Raw genomic sequence first — 20,163 nt, 5'->3', positions numbered from 1 at the left:
AAGGAGGTTTTCACTCAAAATCTCACGATACATGGCCCCATTCTTTCCTTTACACGGATCAGTCGTCCTGGTCCCTTTGCAGAAAAACAGTCCCAAAGCATGATGTTTCCACCCCTATGCTTCACAGTAGGTATGGTGTTCTTTGGATGCAACTCAGCATTCTTTGTCCTCCAAACACAACGAGTTGAGTTTTTACCTATTTTGGTTTCATCTGACCATATGACATTCTCCCAATCTTCTTCTTGATCATCCAAATGCTCTCTAGCAAACTTCAGACGGGCCTGGACATGTACTGGCTTATGCAGGGGGACACGTCTGGCACTGCAGGATTTGAGTGCCTGGCGGCGAAGTGTGTTACTGATGGTAGACTTTGTTACTTTGGTCCCAGATCTCTGCAGGTCATTCACTAGGTCCCCCCATGTGGTTCTGGGATTTTTGCTCACCGTTCTTGTGATCTTGAGTGGAGCCCCAGATCGAGGGAGATTATCAGTGGTCTTGTATGTCTTCCATTTCCTAATAATTGCTCCCACAGTTGATTTCTTCAAACCAAGCTGCTTACCTATTGCAGATTCAGTCTTCCCAGCCTGGTGCAGGTCTACAATTTTGTTTCTGGTGTCCTTTGACAGCTCTTTGGTCTTGGCCATAGTGGAGTTTGGAGTGTGACTGTTTGAGGTTGTGGACAGGTGTCTTTTATCCTAATAACAAGTTCAAACAGGTGCCATTAATACAGGTAACAAATGGAGGACAGAGAAGCCTCTTAAAGAAGAAATTACAGGTCTGTGAGAGCCAGAAATCTTGCTTGTTTGTAGGTAACCAAATACTTATTTTCCACCATAATTTGCAAATACATTCATTAAAAATCCTACAATGTGATTTTCTGGATTTTTTTTTTCATTTTGTCTGTCATAGTTGAAGTGTACCTATGATGAAAATTATATTTAATCTTTTTAAGTGGGAGAACTTGCACAATTGGTGGCTGACTAAATACTTTTTTGTCCCACTGTATTTGACTGCACTGGGCCTTTAAAGTTACAAAACTAAATGTTCTCCATTATTTACTATTTTGGGGTGGACAGGGAGAGGTTGCTAATTTTCTCTGATTTTCCTGTGATTTATTTGAGCTGTCATGAACTGTCAAACAGTTGCAGCACACCCAATGTTTTCAGAACTATCCTCATATTTCCTCGCGCATTCCTGCGTGCACAACACATCGAGAGAAATGTGTGGGCGCACGTGTATGTGGAGTCGGGGAGTTGTCAGAGTGCAGAGGCAAGGAGCGAGCGAGACAGAGAGATAGAGAGGGAGGGGGAGAGAGGGAGAGAGAAAGAGAGGGAGGGGAGAGAGGGAGAGAGATAGAGAGGGAGAGAGATAGAGAGGGAGAGAGATTGAGAGGGAGGGGGAAGGAGGGAGAGAGAATGGGATGGAGAGAGAGGGAGAGGGGAGGGAGGGAGGGAGAGAGAGAGAGAGAGAGAGGGGGAGAGAGAGAGTGTGAGTTAGAAAGGGAGAGAGAGAGAGAGAGAGAGAGAGAGAGAGAGAGAGAGAGAGGGAGGGAGCGGTCTCTCCCGGTGCACTTGGCAGTTAGTTGCGGGCTGCTGTGCTGTTGCTGTCGTGGCGGTGTGGCTAGTCGCGGGGAACTTTAGCACACTGGAGCCCGAAGTCCCACTCTCTCACCTGCGCAGTTTGGAGCTGCCATGGGTCTCGCGCCTGGATTTACAATCTTAATCATTCTGCCGGCCTTTCTTCACACGAGCGGCCTGTATATCGCCAGTAGCGTAGGTAGGTAAATGTGCGACTTATGTTTACAATGTTTTGCTGTTTCCATACGCCGGGGGTCAATTGGGTATGCGCAACCATCTGTGCGCACTGTGCGCCCAACAGCGTAGCCTAGGCTATAGTCGAGTTATATACATACCCTAAAGCATCCATTTTCAACTTAATAGATGGATGAAGGTTCCCGATACATTTCCCATAGAATCGTCTCTGTGCTGTGGCATAAGGGCAGGCAGTGTTGTGAAGTGTGCGTTTCTCTCTCCTCTCCTCATCCCGGTGGTGACGCGGGCGCGCGGTTCAGGTTTTCGGACAGTCAGGGCAGGATAATTCACTTTGGCTTTGTAAAGGATGCAAGGTTTGTTTGCCAAGGAGTAACCGTATCTGATTAGGTGGAGATCGCTGCTATCGATTTGGTCACAGTGCAGAAAGATCGGATGTTATTGATTATAAATTAACATAATCACGTTACATTTGAGAATAATAATAATAATAAACATAGCAGAATAATATAATTGCACAGTGTTTTACAGACAACTTGTTTTATTTAGTATTTATGTGGAAAACATAGCTTATTGAAACTGCTATTATAGGATCAGTCTGATTCTGATGAGATCTTGAAGGAATCAGGTGCCTGGTACCTCTCCCTCACCCAGGGCTCTTCCTAGCTTTTGGGGGGCCCTAAGCCATATTTGGTGGACTGGTGCATATAAAAAAAACAGTTTTAAAACAAATTGCATGCGATTCTACTCATTTTTCCATGGGACAGATAGAACTTTGGCGTTTTAAAGCTAATTTCATGGAGTTCGAAACATTTTGACATGGAATGGAAAAAACATTTAGCAGTTTTAAAGCAAATTTCCTGTAATTCTACATATTTTGCCATGACTTAAGCCATGTTAATATGATATCTGAGTGAGAGTGACTAGCAAAATCAGTGGGGCCCCTTGAGCATGGCAGTTAACCCCCAACAACTGCTCCCCAGGCGCCCAGCCGATGACATGGATGTCCATTAAGGCAGCCCCCTGCACCTCTCTGATTCAGAAGGGTTGGGTTAAATGCTGAAGACACATTTCAGTTGAATGAATTCCCCTTTCCCATAGAGGTCAGGGTCTGGGCACGTGCCTTGTGTGCCCGGTCAGTATTTCAGCCATGATTGCTACAAGGTTTAGATAGCTGGCTAAACTACCTTACCTAGCAATCTATACAATGTTAGCTGACATGGGATAATTGACTGACTGTTAGTGACTGACATAACAAAAGGAAAACTGCTGATGTACAACCAAATTTTGAAATTTCACACTGTGTATTCTACTATCCTAACTAACAGGAAGTTGAGACTTTGACTGGCTTCCTGAAAAAAAAGGTGCCCCTAGCGGCTGCAAGGCCCAAGCGGCTATATATGTCACTTGTACCTATAAACGCCACTGTTCTCAACTGCTTATTCTCACAACTGTTAGATAACAATATCCATTATAGACACTCATTATGCCTATAGTGATTAAAACACCCTATTTATTATTTGTGTAAAGATATCCATTTCAAATATTAATAATAATATTGAGTGATATTGAGAAGGACAGTCGGAGGGTTAGTGTCACACTGATATGATCTAGTGTTGTGACTGTGAGTTGTGATATGTGGGCGAGTTGCTGCTTTCTGTCACTAGTGGTCCCGGAGGGAGCATCTCTCTCTCGCTCTCTTTCTCTCTCTCTTTCTTTCTCTCTCTCTTTCTCTCTCTCTCTCTCTCTCTCTCTCTCTCTCTCTCTCTCTTCTCTCTCTCTCTCTTCTTCTCTCTCTCTCTCTCTCTCTCTCTCTCTCTCTCTCTCTCTCTCTCTCTCTCTCTCTCTTTCTCTCTCTCTCTCTCTCTCTCTCTCTCTCTCTCTCTCTCTCTCTCTCTCTCTCTCTCTCTCTCTCTCTCTCTCTCTCTCTCTCTCTCTCTCTCTCTCTCTCTCTCTCTCTCTCTCTCTCTTCTCTCTCTCTCTCTCTCTCTCTCTCTCTCTCTCTCTCTCTCTCTCTCTCTCTCTCTCTCTCTCTCTCTCTCTCTCTCTCTCTCTCTCTCTCTCTCTCTCTCTCTCTCTCTCTCTCTCTCTCTCTCTCTCTCTCTCTCTCTGTCACACATCTAAAAGCCGCCTCAGAAGGAGGTGTCACTGTCAGTGCCACAGTTTTAAGGCGATGCGTCGCCAGGAAAACGGCCTGTAATGCTTAGAGACCTGGTTATGGGGAAGTAGTAATGACGCAATAGGCTAATATAACTTTTATATGAATTAGGCTGCATGATTACTTAGAAATATGTTGCATGTCTCCCCAAGACTTGAGAGGACAACATGAATTTTGCACAACTTGGTGCGTTGATCAGAATAGATAATGATGATGAGGATGACAATACATTATGTTACACTATAAGGCCTAAATCTATCTTACCACTGGAATCCTTTAAAACAATTATAATGAATTAGTTTGCCCTGTTTTCTGCTCTCTAGGCTAATCTCCTTGTGTTGTTGTCTCCTTGTGTGTCCACGAGGCGTTGTTATTAAGCCAACCAAGTGTTTCTTTACTCAACTGCATGCTATGGAAGTCAGCTCCATGGGAACCATGGCAGGCGGTGAGAAAACATTATTCAGCGTGTGAGAGTCGCAATTAGCACCTTGATCTTCTGCTGCTCTCTCTGTTGTCTCTGTGCTGCTGTGTGTGAGGAGATGACTGAGAAGGAGAGAGACGCACACGCACCCAACACACTGCCACTGCTGAGGCTGCCGTTTCCATGCGCGCAGCCCTGCCAGATGTGGGGTCACATCTGGGTTCAGAGGTGTGTGTGTGTGTGTGTGTATGTGTGTGTTGGATAGGCTTATTTGATTGAAATCCATGCAGATTTTCTCAGTGATCAAGAAGTGATGCAATTAAGATGACCTTCTCTCTTTCCATCTCTCTCTCTCTCTCTCTCTCTCTCTCGTTCCCTTTCTCTTGTTGTCATTCTCTAATATACTCCCTTACCTCCCATTTCCCTCTTTCTCTTGCTGTCATTCTCTAATATACTCCCTTACCTCCCCTTTCCCTCTCTCTCTCTCTCTTTTGTTGTCATTCTCTAATATACCCCCTTACCTTCCATTTCCTTCTTTCTCTCTTCTCTAATTCTCTCATTCCTCCCCTTCATATCCTCTTTTCTCCTTCACTCTCCCTCTGCATTCCTCTCTCACCTCTCCTCTCACCAAACTATTTCTCCCATTCACCTCTCTCCTCCCTTCCTGTCTTCTCCTGTCCTCTCACCTCCTATTCAGACTCCCTGCAGCATGTCCTGGGGGAGTATGGACTGGTGAGGCCCGTGAGCGTGGACGCAGACGGCCACTTCTTGTCCCACGCCGTGTCAGCCGGCCTGGTGGGTGCGCGGCAGTCCCGTAGGCGCTGGAGGAGAGGGGCTGGAGAGAACGGGGGAGAAGGAGAAAGAGGTGAAGAAAACAAGGGAATGCACGAGGAGGAGGACGGAGGGGCCCGACACAGACAGCTTTATTACAACGTCACCGTCTTCGGCCGGGATTTCCACCTGCGTCTGCGTCACAACACGCGACTGGTGGCCCCCGGAGCCAAGATGGAGTGGCATGACGATGACGACAGCAACGGGACAGCCACACGCTCCGAGCCACTGCAGGGAGACTGTTTATATGTGGGTGATGTCACAGACACGCCCGGAACCACCGTAGCCATCAGCAACTGTGACGGCCTGGTGAGTTTTGGTTGTTTCGGTTACTGTAGAGTCAATGCAATCCACTGAACACATTATGACTGCTCTCCAATGGGAACATTTCCTGTTTCTCAGCACTGTTACATGCTGTACTAGGGTTGTCCTTCTTTCTGCTCCTCTTTTCTACCCTGTACTAGGGTTGTCCTTCTTTCTGCTCCTCTTTTCTACCCTGTACTAGGGTTGTCCTTCTTTCTGCTCGTCTTTTCTACCCTGTACTAGGGTTGTCCTTCTTTCTGCTCCTCTTTTCTACCCTGTACTAGGGTTGTCCTTCTTTCTGCTCCTCTTTTCTACCCTGTACTAGGGTTGTCCTTCTTTCTGCTCCTCTTTTCTACCCTGTACTAGGGTTGTCCTTCTTTCTGCTCCTCTTTTCTACCCTATACTAGGGTTGTCCTTCTTTCTGCTCCTCTTTTCTACCCTGTACTAGGGTTGTCCTTCTTTCTGCTCCTCTTTTCTACCCTGTACTAGGGTTGTCCTTCTTTCTGCTCCTCTTTTCTACCCTATACTAGGGTTGTCCTTCTTTCTGCTCCTCTTTTCTACCCTATACTAGGGTTGTACTTCTTTCTGCTCCTCTTTTCTACCCTGTACTAGGGTTGTCCTTCTTTCTGCTCCTCTTTTCTACCCTGTACTAGGGTTGTCCTTCTTTCTGCTCCTCTTTCTACCCTGTACTAGGGTTGTCCTTCTTTCTGCTCCTCTTTTCTACCCTGTACTAGGGTTGTCCTTCTTTCTGATCCTCTTTACTACCCTGTACTAGGGTTGTCCTTCTTTCTGCTCCTCTTTTCTACCCTGCACTAGGGTTGTCCTTCTTTCTGCTCCTCTTTTCTACCCTGTACTAGGGTTGTCCTTCTTTCTGCTCCTCTTTTCTACCCTGTACTAGGGTTGTCCTTCTTTCTGCTCCTCTTTTCTACCCTGTACTAGGGTTGTCCTTCTTTCTGCTCGTCTTTTCTACCCTGTACTAGGGTTGTCCTTCTTTCTGCTCCTCTTTTCTACCCTGTACTAGGGTTGTCCTTCTTTCTGCTCCTCTTTTCTACCCTGTACTAGGTTTGTCCATCTTTCTGCTCCTCTTTTCTACCCTGTATTAGGCTTGTCCTTCTTCCTGCTCCTCTTTTCTACCCTGTACAGTATTTGCTGATTGGTGGAGCTTGGTCAAGCTCTGTAGTTTATGAACATTTAGCTCATTTGACTGGATGAGATGTGCTGGTGATGCTTCTGTTTTGTAAATCTGTAATGGATTGTGCCAAGATGTTGCTCTTAAGGCGTCTCACCATTCAATGGTCTGTAAAAGCATGTGGAGTGAGGTTATCAGTCACCAATCCTATCCCCTTCTTTAGAGTGTGTGTGTGTGTGTGTGTGTGTGTGTGTGTGTGTGTGTGTGTGTGTGTGTGTGTGTGTGTGTGTGTGTGTGTGTGTGTGTGTGTGTGTGTGTGTGTGTGTGTGTGTGTGTGTGTGTGTGTGTGTGTGTGTGTGTGTGTGTGTGTGTGTGTCAACGACTGCAAGACAGTGAGAGCAATCATGTCCGAGTTTCCATAGGAACGCCCAGTGCAGTTAATAGACCAATAAGAAAGAGAGTTGCTCTTGCTCTTGCTAAGAAGCTATTTTTGTTTCTTTAAAACCATTTTGATTGAAAACAATCACAGTAAGGTAATTCATTGTTACCCAGAAATGATTTGATATTGAGATACAAATGGCTGCATTGGACCTTTCAGAAGAGAAATTGTAGAAATAGGCAGTTAACTAGTGACGACCCCTTGACTTCTCTCTGGTAACTGAACCATGTTAGGTAGGTACTGTATTTCGGAAAATTAATCAACTGAATGATGTGTTTGGAGGGGGAGGGAGGGAGGGAGAGAGAGAGGCTGTGATCAGGTCTTGTTGAGGAGATGCAGGAGACTCCTGTACACTGTTGGCTGGGAAGGTGGAAGAGAATTGGTTTCACTTTTAAATAAAGTTCAGTACAGAAATCCTAACCTAGCCTCTTGGAATATTTTATGCATGAGTGTGTGTGGTTATAAACCTCTGCCCTTCTAATGGCTTTCCCCCTGGTCTAGCATACTCGGTCAAAGCTACAGAGGCTGTTGTTTGACGTGTGTGTGTGTGTGTGTGTTGTGTGTGTGTGTGTGTTATTCTCTGCTCTCCTCTATGCATTAGAGAGATTACATTTAGAACTGTTTATCAATGGGATCTCTTTTGGGCCCAAATCTTCACTAGTCTACATCTCTTTTGGGCCCAGAACTTCACTACTCTACATCTATATTGGGCCCAGAACTTCACTACTCTACATCTCTATTGGGCCCAGATCATTACTACTCTACATCTCTATTAGGCCCAGATCTTCACTACTCTACATCTATATTGGGCCCAGACCTCACTACTCTACATCTCTATTGGGCCCAGATCTTCACTACTTTACGTCTCTGCAATCGGACAGACGGACAGACGGACAGACGGACAGACGGACAGACGGACAGACGGACAGACGGACAGACGGACAGACGGACAGACGGACAGACGGACAGACGGACAGACGGACAGACAGAAAAACAGAGAGACAGACAGAGAAGCCTGGATGTCCCTGCAGCCCTGAGTAGAACTGTGTAATAGACACTCACAAAGGCTCAGTGATAGAATAGACATACAGTGCATTTGGAAAGTATTCAGACCCCATGACTTTTTCCACATTTTGTTTCGTTACCGCCTTATTCTAAAATGGATTAAATAAAAAAACGTCCTCAGCAATCTGGGATGGGCGGATGTTAGACCTATCTTTATCCCTGCTACAGCTCAGCAACAGGTGGGAGAACACCTGGCCAGCGGGGACATGTATTACACACGCACCTGGTCACAGCTGGGGAGATAGCAGCCCACATGGTCACACAGCACTCCAACTTATGGCAGATACATGCATGGTGAATACAGACTTCAGAACGAGCCAGACAAACCTCACCAGGCATAGAGAAGTGATCCGCAATGTAGGGTGATCAGAGAGCGTTTCCCTCTCTTTCATCTGTTCTCTTTATCCTCCCTTTCACTCCCCCTCCATCTCCTTTTTATCTCGATCTACCCTCTCTCTCTCTCTCCCTATCCCCCCTTCCACTCCCCCCTCCATCTCCTTTTTATCTCAATCTACCCTCTCTCTCTCTCTCCCTATCCCCCTTTCACTCCCCCCTCCATCTCCTTTTTATCTCGATCTCCTCTCTCTCTCCCTATCCCCCCTTTCACTCCCCCCTCCATCTCCTTTTTATCTCAATCTCTCTCTCTCTCTCTCCCTTTCCCCCTTTCACTCCCCCCTCCATCTCCTTTTTATCTCAATCCCCCTTCCACTCTCCATCTCTCTCTCTCTCTCTCTCTCTCTCTCCCTATCCCCCTTTCACTCCCCCTCCATCTCCTTTTTATCTCAATCTACCCTCTCTCTCTCCCTCCCTATCCCCCCCCTTCCATCTCCCCCTCCATCTCCTTTTTTATCTCGATCTATCTCAATCCTCTCTCTCTCTCTCCCTATCCCCCTTTCACTCCCCCTCCATCTCCTTTTTATCTCGATCTCCTCTCTCTCTCCCTATCCCCCCTTTCACTCCCCCTCCATCTCCTTTTTATCTCGATCTCTCTCTCTCTCCCTCCCTTTCCCCCTTTCACTCCCCCTCCATCTCCTTTTTATCTCAATCTACCCTCTCTCTCCCTCTCCCTATCCCCCCTTTCACTCCCCCTCCATCTCCTTTTTATCTCAATCTACCCTCTCTCTCCCTCCCTATCCCCCCTTTCACTCCCCCCTCCATCTCCTTTTTATCTCGATCTACCCTCTCTCTCTCTCTCCCTATCCCCCCTTCTCTCTCCCCTCTTTCTCACTCCCTGTCTTTCCCACAGCCACCAGCGGTAGAGTCAGGTTGGATAGCTTTTCTAATGATGCTATTAAAAGTGCCGTGGGAAGGAGGGGGAGGAGGGGGAGGAGGAGGAAGAGAGAGAGAGAGAGATTGGTCCTTTAGCAGGTTCTCGTGTCTGTTTTCTAGCAGTGTTCTATCACCTAGGGTGAAGGGTGTTGCACTCTCTCTCCTTCCTATGGTGGATGAACTGGAGAAACAGTATAGTTTGTCTATATTTGGTTGTCCCTGTGCTGTAATGTATGTAGATTGTTGAACGATAAGTTAGAGACGGCCTTTAGGTGTCGCGTTTTGTAGCCCCTAGGTGTGCATGTGTCTGTCTGTCTGTCCCGGTCTGTGTTATTAATGCACAGCATGAGCTGGGAGAAACTTGTCTATTTTTGTATTTGCGTTGAAAACAGGCTTTCATAACCACCTCGGAATCCAGACACAAGCGGAAACACCAAAGGCATTTACAGGTGTTGCAAAAGGATTGTTCTAGATCCGATTGGATTTGCCAAGGTCCCCAACAATGGAATTTTTCATTTTGTGATGTTACTCTTGGATGCGCTACGTATTGTGGGTACACATCCATTTAAATGCTTTTCCACCATGTTATTCAATTTAAATACGATGTCACTATTTGTCTATAAATACCACCTGCCAGGCCATAATGGTAAATAATAATTTGTTCTTAACCTGCCTGCTAAAATAAAGGTTAAATAAACATAATAAATATGTAAATGGTGTCTGAGTCTATTCTTTATTAAGTTCCACAGTCATTGTTGCTGTGTAACAGAGTCATTCCTCACGAAACTGAGGAAAAACAAGACTATGATTTTGGGGATTTTCACAAAATGTAATCCATAGAATAGTCCTTTGGAGCAAGGATTGTTTACATATATTGGACATTTGCATCTAGGAGCATAATTGAGAAATAATTACTCAAAGTTTGCATATCAATGCCATTTTAGCCTTACCCAGGCCTCCTTTAAGACTCCATAATGTTTAATCCATAATGTTCAATCCATAATGTTTAATTCAAAGCAAAAATGTGTGTAATATGTGTAATTTATCACTTGCTCTGTAATATGATTACTATTTAGATTTTTTTAAAGTTAAATACATGAATTTATTAATATTGAAAAATGTAAACATTAATATTGAAATAATTTAGTAAATGTTTTTTTTATTGTTGAATATAATATACTTTATGGGCATATCAACGTTCCAGAGTGGGATCTCTTCTAGTTTTAAAGTTATGGCCCATTTTATATAGATTAACGTCGTTGTCAATATAACCAATCACAGTCCCCCTTTCACTTGTATCATGGCACATCCTGCAAATCCCCAGCAGAGGGCGACCATTTTGAATCCATTTTCACAATCACTCTGTTGGTAACACTTACAAATTGGATCATAACTCTAAAAGTAGCAGAGATCCCACTCTGATATGCCCGTACAATATATAATGTTATGTTCAAAATAAATTGAAATGTTCAACAAGCTCTTACAGTCTCAGTAAAGAATTAGACATTCATCAATGTTTCTCAAATGTCACATTTTGAAGTTGTTGCAAATGTCACATTTCAAAGTCTTTAAGATTAACTCTGAATTTGTAAAGTTAGTGTTGAGTTTAATCATTAACTATGAATTCTTAAGGTTAGGCATGAACTCAGAATGGTTAGGGTAAGGGTTAATGTTTGGGATACGTTTAAAACAAAAATATCAGAAATGATCACTGGCAGTGGTGGAAAAAGTACCCAATTGTCATACTTGAGTAAAAGTATAGATACCTTAATTGAAAGTTACTCAAGTAAAAGTGAAAGTCAGCCGGCAAAATAGTACTTGAGTAAAAGTCTAAAATGATTTGGTTTTAAATATAATTAAGTATCTAAATGAAATGTAATTGCTAAAATATATTTAAGTAGCAAAAGTAAAAGTAAAAATAATTTAAAATATCTTATATTAATGCAAAGCAGAAGGGACCATTTTCTTGTTTTTAAAATGTACGGATAGCCAGGGGCACACTCCAACACTCCAACATATTATTAACGGAAGATGCATTTGTGTTGATTGAGTCCAGAGGAGGATGACCACGTGTTCTCTTGAAACGTGCGTGAATTCTCCTGTCCTGCCAAGCTAAGCATTCAAAATATAATGAATATAATATCAAATATAATATCAAATAATATATAATATAATCATTTTGTTGTCAGGGAAAATGTATGGAGTATAAAGTACAATATATTCTTTAGGAATGTAATGAAGGTAAAGTAAAAGTGGTCAAAAATGTAAATAGTGAAGTAAAGATACCCCCAAAGATTACTTAATGTAGTACTTCAAAGTATTTTTTACACTACTGATCACTGGATTCAAACATGCAACCATAGAAACCAGAGGCAGATGCTTACATCTACTTGAAGGTAACAGTGCTCACTGTTTCCCCTAGTGGTCAGTTTCCACATAATCTCCCGACGTCAAATACTGACTTGTATCATGGGTGACCTGCCCGAAAAAAATTGCCAAATCAAACATTTTATGTATATATTATTTTAGCAAAGTACAACATATATTACAAAGAAAGCTCTATAGCTTCATATGACATCTATGTTTGCTTATTATTACTCAATGATGCTTTTAGAGGCAAATGTTAAATATATGTGAATAATCCTTCCTCCAAAGGAATATTGATTACATTTTGTGAAAATCCTCCAAATCATGGTATTTTTTTGTTTTTGTTTCATGAAGAATCTCAACGGAGAGATAGTCTACAGATACTGTACTGTTCAGTCTTTCCACCCCACCCCAGTATCACATGTTAGCAGAGGACTTAATCATGCCAGTTTACAGCCCAGCCAGTCACATCAGGCAGGCGTGGCAGTGTTTAGGCTGGGACCTGATGATCACAATAATAGACTCACACCAAGTGCCAATGACACGTCCATTTACCCCAGACAGCGCCGTAACAGTTATTACATCTACATTATAGAGCCATAGAAAACCATTCAGCCAGGCCAGGTAGTGGTGCGGCGTGGGGGGCTTGGGCCTCTATAGGCCTCTACAGTGTCTGTTTCATTCACACACACAGCGAGGGTCAGGCGATAAGCAGCTCTCCATTGTAATCAGCTCAAATTGAAATGATGACATAAATTACAGAGCAACACTACAGCTGTTATTGACCCCGGTTGTCCCGGAGTGGCGGAAAGAGAAGAGAGAGATGGGGTTGAGGGGCTGCAGGGAGAGCCGGGTGCGGGAGCACAAAGGCTGGCTGGGTATGAATGAGAAAGAGAAGAGAGAGATTGGGCTGAGGGGCTGCAGGGAGAGCCGGGTGCGGGGAGCGCAAAGGCTGGCTGGGTATGAATGAGAAAGAGAATGAGAGAGAGACTGACTCCACCATGCAGCGTAGCCCACTCAGACACTCAAACACACAATTACTCAATCTAGGGCTATTATCAGGCAGTCAGTGGTAGGAACACTCTGACAGCGGTACGCTACTGCTGTGGTACATAGCTCAGAGCACAGCAGAGCAGAGCATGCTTTTACCACAGCTGTGATTGCAGTCTGCCTCTTATTCACTGCACTTAACCAGCCCCCTGTTTTCCTCTCTCTCCCTCTAGCGATCTCTCTCTCTCTCTCTCTCTCTCTCTCTCTCTCTCTCTCTCTCTCTCTCTCTCTCTCTCTCGCTCTCTCTCGCTCTCTCTCTCTCTCTCTCTCGCTCTCTCTCTCTCTCGCTCTCTCTCAATTCAATTCAATTCAATTCAAGGGGCTTTATTGGCATGGGAAACATGTGTTAACATTGCCAAAGCAAGTGAGGTAGATAATATATAAAGTGAATAAACAATACAAATTAATAGTAAACATTACACATACAGAAGTTTCAAAACAATAAAGACATTACAAATGTCATATTATATATATATACAGTGTTTGAACAATGTACAAATGGTAAAGGACACAAGATAAAATAAATAAGCATAAATATGGGTTGTATTTACAATGGTGTATGTTCTTCACTGGTTGCCCTTTTCTCGTGGCAACAGGTCACAAATCTTGCTGCTGTGATGACACATTGTGGAATTTCACCCAGTAGATATGGGAGTTTTTCAAAATTGGATTTGATCTGTGTAATCTGAGGGAAATATGTCTCTCTAATATGGTCATACATTGGGCAGGAGGTTAGGAAGTGCAGCTCAGTTTCCACCTCATTTTGTGGGCAGTGAGCACATAGTCTGTCTTCTCTTGAGAGCCATGTCTGCCTACGGCGGCCTTTCTCAATAGCAAGGCTATGCTCACTGAGTCTGTACATAGTCAAAGCTTTCCTTAATTTTGGGTCAGTCACAGTGGTCAGGTATTCTGCCGCTCTGTACTCTCTGTGTAGGGCCAAACAGCATTCTAGTTTGCTCTGTTTTTTTGTTAATTCTTTCCAATGTGTCAAGTAATTATCTTTTTGTTTTCTCATGATTTGGTTGGGTCTAATTGTGCTGCTGTCCTGGGGCTCTGTGGGGTCTGTTTGCGAACAGAGCCCTAGGACCAGCTTGCTTAGGGGACTCTTCTCCAGGTTCATCTCTCTGTAGGTGATGGCTTTGTAGTGGAAGGTTTGGGAATCGCTTCCTTTTAGTTGGTTATAGAATTTAACGGCTCTTTTCTGGATTTTGATAATTAGTGGGTATCGGGCCTAATTCTGCTCTGCATGCATTTTTTGGTGTTCTACGTTGCACACAGAGGATATTTTTGCAGAATTCTGCGTGCAGTCTCAATTTGGTGTTTGTCCCATTTTGTGAAGTCTTGGTTGGTGAGCGGACCCCAGACCTCACAACCATAAAGGGCAATGGCCTCTATGACTGATTCAAGTATTTTTAGCCAAATCTTAATTGGTATGTTGAAATTTATGTTCCTTTTGATGGCATAGAATGCCCTTCTTGCCTTGTCTCTCAGATCGTTCACAGCTTTGTGGAAGTTACCTGTGGCACTGATGTTTAGGCCAAGGTATGTATAGTTTTTTGTGTGCTCTAGGGCAACAGTGTCTAGATGGAATTTGTATTTGTGGTCCTGGTGACTGGACCTTTTTTGGAACACCATTATTTTGGTCTTACTGAGATTTACTGTCAGGGCCCAGGTCTGACAGAATCTGTGTGGAAGATGTAGGTGCTGCTGTGGGCCCTCCTTTGTTGGTGACAGAAGCACCAGATCATCAGCATACAGCAGACATTTGACTTCGGATTCTAGTAAGGTGAGGCCGGGTGCTGCAGACTTTTCTAGTGCCGGCGCCAATTCATTGATATATATGTTGAAGAGGGTGGGGCTTAAGCTGCATCCCTGTCTAACCCCACGACCCTGTGTGAAGAAATGTGTGTGTTTTTTGCCAATTTTAACCGCACACTTGTTGTTTGTGTACATGGACTTTATAATGTCGTATGTTTTACCCCCAACACCACTTTCCATCAGTTTGTATAGCAGACCCTCATGCCAAATTGAGTCGAAGGCTTTTTTGAAATCAACAAAGCATGAGAAGACTTTGCCTTTGTTTTGGTTTGTTTGGTTGTCAATTAGGGTGTGCAGGGTGAATACATGGTCTGTTGTCCGGTAATTTGGTAAAAAGCCAATTTGACATTTGCTCAGTACATTTTTTTCATTGAGGAAATGTATGAATCTGCGGTTAATGATAATGCAGAGGATTTTCCCAAGGTTACTATTGACGCATATTCCACGGTAGTTATTGGGGTCAAATCTGTCTCCACTTTTGTGGATTGGGGTGATCAGTCCTTGGTTCCAAATATTGGGGAAGATGCCAGAGCTAAGGATGATGTTAAAGAGTTTTAGTATAGCCAATTGGAATTTGTTGTCTGTATATTTGATCATTTCATTGAGGATACCATCAACACCACAGGCCTTTTTGGGTTGGAGGGTTTTTATTTTGTCCTGTAACTCATTCAATGTAATTGGAGAATCCAGTGGGTTGTGGTAGTCTTTAATAGTTGATTCTAAGATCTCTTGCTCTGGCTCTCTCTCTCTCTCTCTCTCTCTCTCTCTCTCTCTCTCTCTCTCTCTCTCTCTCGCTCTCTTCCATTCAAAAACTGCTCGCAATACTAGGAGAATCTGAGTACAGATACATTTCCCCCAAAGAAAATGTATCTGTGACGTCACAATGAGGACAGTGGAATGTCACAATGAGGTTAGGCTTGGGCGGTATCCAGATTGTATACCTTCATACCAACTTGTCATCCCGGGATATTTGTTAATAACGACACTAAGCCTCTGTAATCCAAAGGTTAGTATTGCCAACAAGTACATGTAAAGTCTCATAGCAAATATTAGCTAAATGTAAACACTGCGAACATTTTATACAGACTCTGAAAAATGATTTGCAACTCATAAAGTTATACAAGGATCATCAAGGCAACTGATTTTTGTATGTGTGATACGCCGTTTCCGGTGGCATGCATTGAAACACTTTCTTTTGCAAATTACTATGAAATAGCAGAGTTATTTCTTAAAACTTGTCAATACTAAACATCATATTAAGCTTTGGGACGTTCATTGTGTGACAAGAAATAACTAACAGGTCTATTAAGCTCCAGGAGCTTGAATTTGTCCATTCACAGTTCAGCTGTGGGAACATGGCGTCTTGCAACACCAGACAACAGAAAGAGCAGGCTGCTACTATCCGAGAGATTGTTTGTGACGAGATTACCTCTGCCCCCAACTTGCAATTAAAATCGGTAAATTAATCAATGGCAGTGCTCACTAATGAAGTGGATACCTATTCAACTAAAGTGGAAAGTCTGAAGAAGACAACCAATGCCACAGAGGGGTGGCGAGAAAAACAGAATCACTCAGTAATCATTCCTGTACATTCAATGTGTGGGTCACAGGACTTGAAACTGGTGTGGAAGCGGGCATCCCAACTTCTTTCATGAGCAATCTTTTCTATGAACTGTTCGTGCAGGAGAAGCTGGATCCCATGCCTGATTAACATAGATCACCGCACTGGTTCATTCTGAAATAGCTCTCGTTGTATGATTGTATGAATCCACAGCTTTCAGATGGGGCTTCATCCACCAGGCAAGAATTATCTTGATCTTCCAGAACCCAACACTCATGTTTCCACTGCAAGGTAGCTCATGACTTCATTGAGAAGCACATCACACCCAACACACAAGGGGACAAGCCGACAGATGGAACACCCATGTTTGTCTCATTATTCAGGTATGCTATCCATGCACAATCATGCAGCCTAGCCAATAGTGGAAAAGTTCCCAATTGTCACACTTGAGGAAAAGGAAATTGAAAATTGAAAATGTCTGAAGTAAAAGTTAAAGTCATCCATTAAAATACTACTTGAGTAAAAGTCTAAAAGTTTCTGGTTTAAAATGTACTTAAATGCCTCGCAAAGAAGGACACCAATTAGTAGATAGGTCAAAAAAAGCAGACATTGAATATCTCTTTGAGCATGTTGAAGTCATTACAGTTTTTCTCAACTGCTAAAACACTAAATCCCATTGGCTGAACAAAGTTCTCAATTGCCTGGACCCATTCAGCTAGTTATGCAGTCTGTTGTTAATACCTTAAACCATTTCACATGGTAAAACACCATTTGCAGATCTCACTTAGACTTTTCAGCAAAACTCTAAACACATTCTCATTCTCAAAACACATTCTGCACTCTAATGCACATGTCATCCATACTGGTAAACAAAAGGGGCAACAACCAAATACAAATAGAGAACATGTCATTGATTGAACACAACCACTCAAAATTGATTTCACCTGTTTAAAATGATGCGACACAACCAATATAAGCCAGTTCAGAGAGCAAACAGGTTGTTGAAGGTGGGAAGGAGAAAGTCTGAGAATGGATACTGTAGTACAGTGCATTGTAGACTGTATACTGTGCAATGGACAAATTGTATGGCCCTGAACATTGTGCTTTCCATTTATTAACAGTACTGACTGCTCAATAGATTTAGACTGGTTGCAGGTTCATATCAACAAAGAACAAGAATTACAGTATCACAGAGACAAAGGACAGGTTTGTAGGATGCAGGGTACAGTACTGTAAAAATAGGGGTACAAGGAGGAAGAACAAAAAACTAAATTGCAAAGAGCAAAGCAGAGTAATAATTTCCGATCAATTTTGAGCTACTATGATAGAACATGTTTTCGTTCATCAAAAGACAATGACGGAAAAATATGAATATTTTTTTAGATTAAAAATGTACTTCTCCCTGAGAATTGTATGTTTTGAACAATGTGTTTTCTATTTTTCGGTGTATTGTTTACTGACTGAGAGTGTATATCATTTTGATCACTTTGTTTATGATTTGAGAGCAGTGTTTGATTTTGAACACAGGTAAAACTATTTTGAGGCAAATTGTTAATGTTGCAAGAGGAGTCATAGGTTATGTAAATAGTGCTTGAAGATGAGGTTTTGTGTTGAACGTTTACAGGAAATGGAGCAAGGTTTCAGAAATTGTGTTTTAGCAATTGAGAAAAACTGTAATTACAATTTGGATGGTGGATCAAAAATACAGGTGTCCTTCCTAACTCAGTTGCCAGAGAGGAAGGAAACCACTCAGGAATTTCACCATGAGGACAATGGTGGCTTTAAAACAGTTAAAGAGTTTATCGGCTGTGATAGGAGAAAACTCAGGATGGATCAACAACATTGTAGTTACCCCACAATACCAACCTAAATGACAGAGTGAAAAGAAGGAAGCCTGTACCGAATAAAATAGTCCAAAACATGCATCCTGTTTACAACAAGGCACTAAAAAAAACTGTAACAAATGTGTCAAAGAAATGAAATTGATGTCCTGAATACAAAGCATTGCTTCTGGTGCAAATCCAACACAACACATCACTGAGTACCACTCTTCATATTTTCAAGCATGGTGGTGGTTGCATCTTGTTAGGGGTATGCTTTTCATCAACAAGGACTAGGGAGTTTCTTTAGAATAAAAATAAATGGAATAAAGCTAATCACAGGCAAAATCCTTGAGGAAACCTGCTTCAGTCTGCTTTTCAACAGACACTGGGAGACAAATTCATCTTTCAATAACCTAAAACACAAAAACAAATATACACTGGAGTTGCTTACCAAGACAACAATGAAGGTTCAAGAGTGGCCTAGTTTTGACTTAAATCAACTGGAAATCTATGGCAAGACTTGAAAATGGTTGTCATGCAATGATCAACAAACAACTTAGAATGCCGCAAACAGATGATCTGGTGTTCACAAACACCCGACCTCAACCCAAATGGTTTGGTATGAGTTGGACCGCAGAGTGAAGGAAAAGCAGCCAACAAGTGCTCAGCATATGTGGGAACTCCTTCAAGACTGTTGGAAAAGCATTCCAGGTGAAGCTGGTTGTGAGAATGCCAAGAGTGTGCAAAGCTGTCAGCTGGCAAAGGGTGGCTACGTTGAAGAATAAGAACTATATTTATATCTATATTTTGTTTAACACTTTTTTGGTTAATACATGATTCCATATGTGTTATTTCATAGTTTTGTTGTCTTCACTCTTATTCTGCAATGTAGAAAATAGTAAAACTAAATATAAATCCTTGAATAAGTAGGTGTGTCCCAACTTTTGACTGGTACTGTATATATAACAGCCCTTACATTTGACCGGGACAGCTCTAGCATGGCAGAAATGTGATGAACTGACTTGTTTGAAAGTTGCCATTCTATTACGGAGCCACATTGAAAGTCACTGACCTCCTTAGAGTGCCACATATTGTTGTGTATATAGTGTATATACCTATTTTAATATTTTTTTACTTTCTTTGCTTTCAGGCCTACGGGAAGGGTTGGTATGGCGAGAGTTTTCTCTGGTCGCCGGGAAGCAACCTTGTAATGTATTTTTCGTTATGTGTCAGACCGCAAGACTGGCTGTCGCCATTGGCTTCAACTAATGGATGTTAATAAAAATCATGAAAAAAATAAATGTCTGGGGACTACCAGTAAGCGTCACAATAAAAAATAATGTGACAGGTGAAATGAAGAATGCAATCTTCTTTCTCCTAACGTATTACACAAATTGAATGCAGGTATTTACTATTGATATTTATAAAATAAACTTCAAAGAAATAGTTTAAACGGTATTGACGGTATTGAAAAACCATCTTGTGGCTATTTCTAAATAACTAGGTATATGGTATATACAGTAATCCGCCCAAGCCTAAAGGAGGTCAGTGGAATGTATCTGTGATGTCACAATGAGGTTAGTCGAATGTATCTGTGACATCACAATGAGGTCAGCTGTCCGTCTGGCTGTCTGTCTGTCTGACTGTGTGCTGTTCCCACCAACATCACCATCTCTCCTCTGGACGCAGTGTTAGCCGGTTTTACCTCAGAGCTGAGGATCACTTGTCTTTGTACTCCCAAACCATCTGTAGTCTGGAGTTTTCCCAGAGCCCTGTGTCTACTGGTGTGTTTGTAATCTTCACAAACAAAATACACATGAGTGGGAGGGAGAGAGGGAGGGATGGAGAGGGAGAGAGAGAGAGAGAGAGAGAGAGAGAGAGAGAGAGAGAGAGAGAGAGAGAGAGAGAGAGAGAGCAGAAGAAAGACAGGGATTCTATGTACCCAACCAGAGCATCAACAACAACAACAACAATACCATTACCGGCACCACCTGCTCAGAGTCAGACCACAGTCAGACAGGAAGGAAGGTTTCAAGTGGTGTCCCTGATCAGCATATATAAACTCTGGTATTCCCTATCTCTTTCACATTGATCAACAGTGCACAGCTTAACCACTAGTATCTCTATAGTTGGATAGTATGACAGACAAACTCCAATTGG

The 20,163-nt window shown here is 42.7% G+C and overlaps 1 protein-coding gene across 1 annotated transcript in view; it reads left to right on the top strand.

Moving 5' to 3' along the window:
* The first annotated feature begins 1,527 nt into the window (after positions 1-1,527).
* The window catches only part of LOC135545726 (A disintegrin and metalloproteinase with thrombospondin motifs 2-like), a 273,928-nt gene continuing 255,292 nt past the window's right edge, over positions 1,528-20,163 (top strand). The window contains exons 1-2 of the mRNA XM_064973543.1: positions 1,528-1,776; positions 5,046-5,488. Of these exons, the coding sequence (XP_064829615.1) occupies positions 1,692-1,776; positions 5,046-5,488 (528 nt within the window). The 5' untranslated portion in view covers positions 1,528-1,691. The remainder of the gene's footprint in view (positions 1,777-5,045; positions 5,489-20,163) is intronic.

Source organism: Oncorhynchus masou, chromosome 9 (genome assembly GCF_036934945.1).
Source record: "Oncorhynchus masou masou isolate Uvic2021 chromosome 9, UVic_Omas_1.1, whole genome shotgun sequence".
NCBI classification, from domain to species: Eukaryota; Metazoa; Chordata; class Actinopteri; order Salmoniformes; family Salmonidae; genus Oncorhynchus; species Oncorhynchus masou.
The sequence above is the reverse complement of the archived record's forward strand: the minus strand, read 5'-3'. Positions and strand labels throughout refer to the sequence as shown.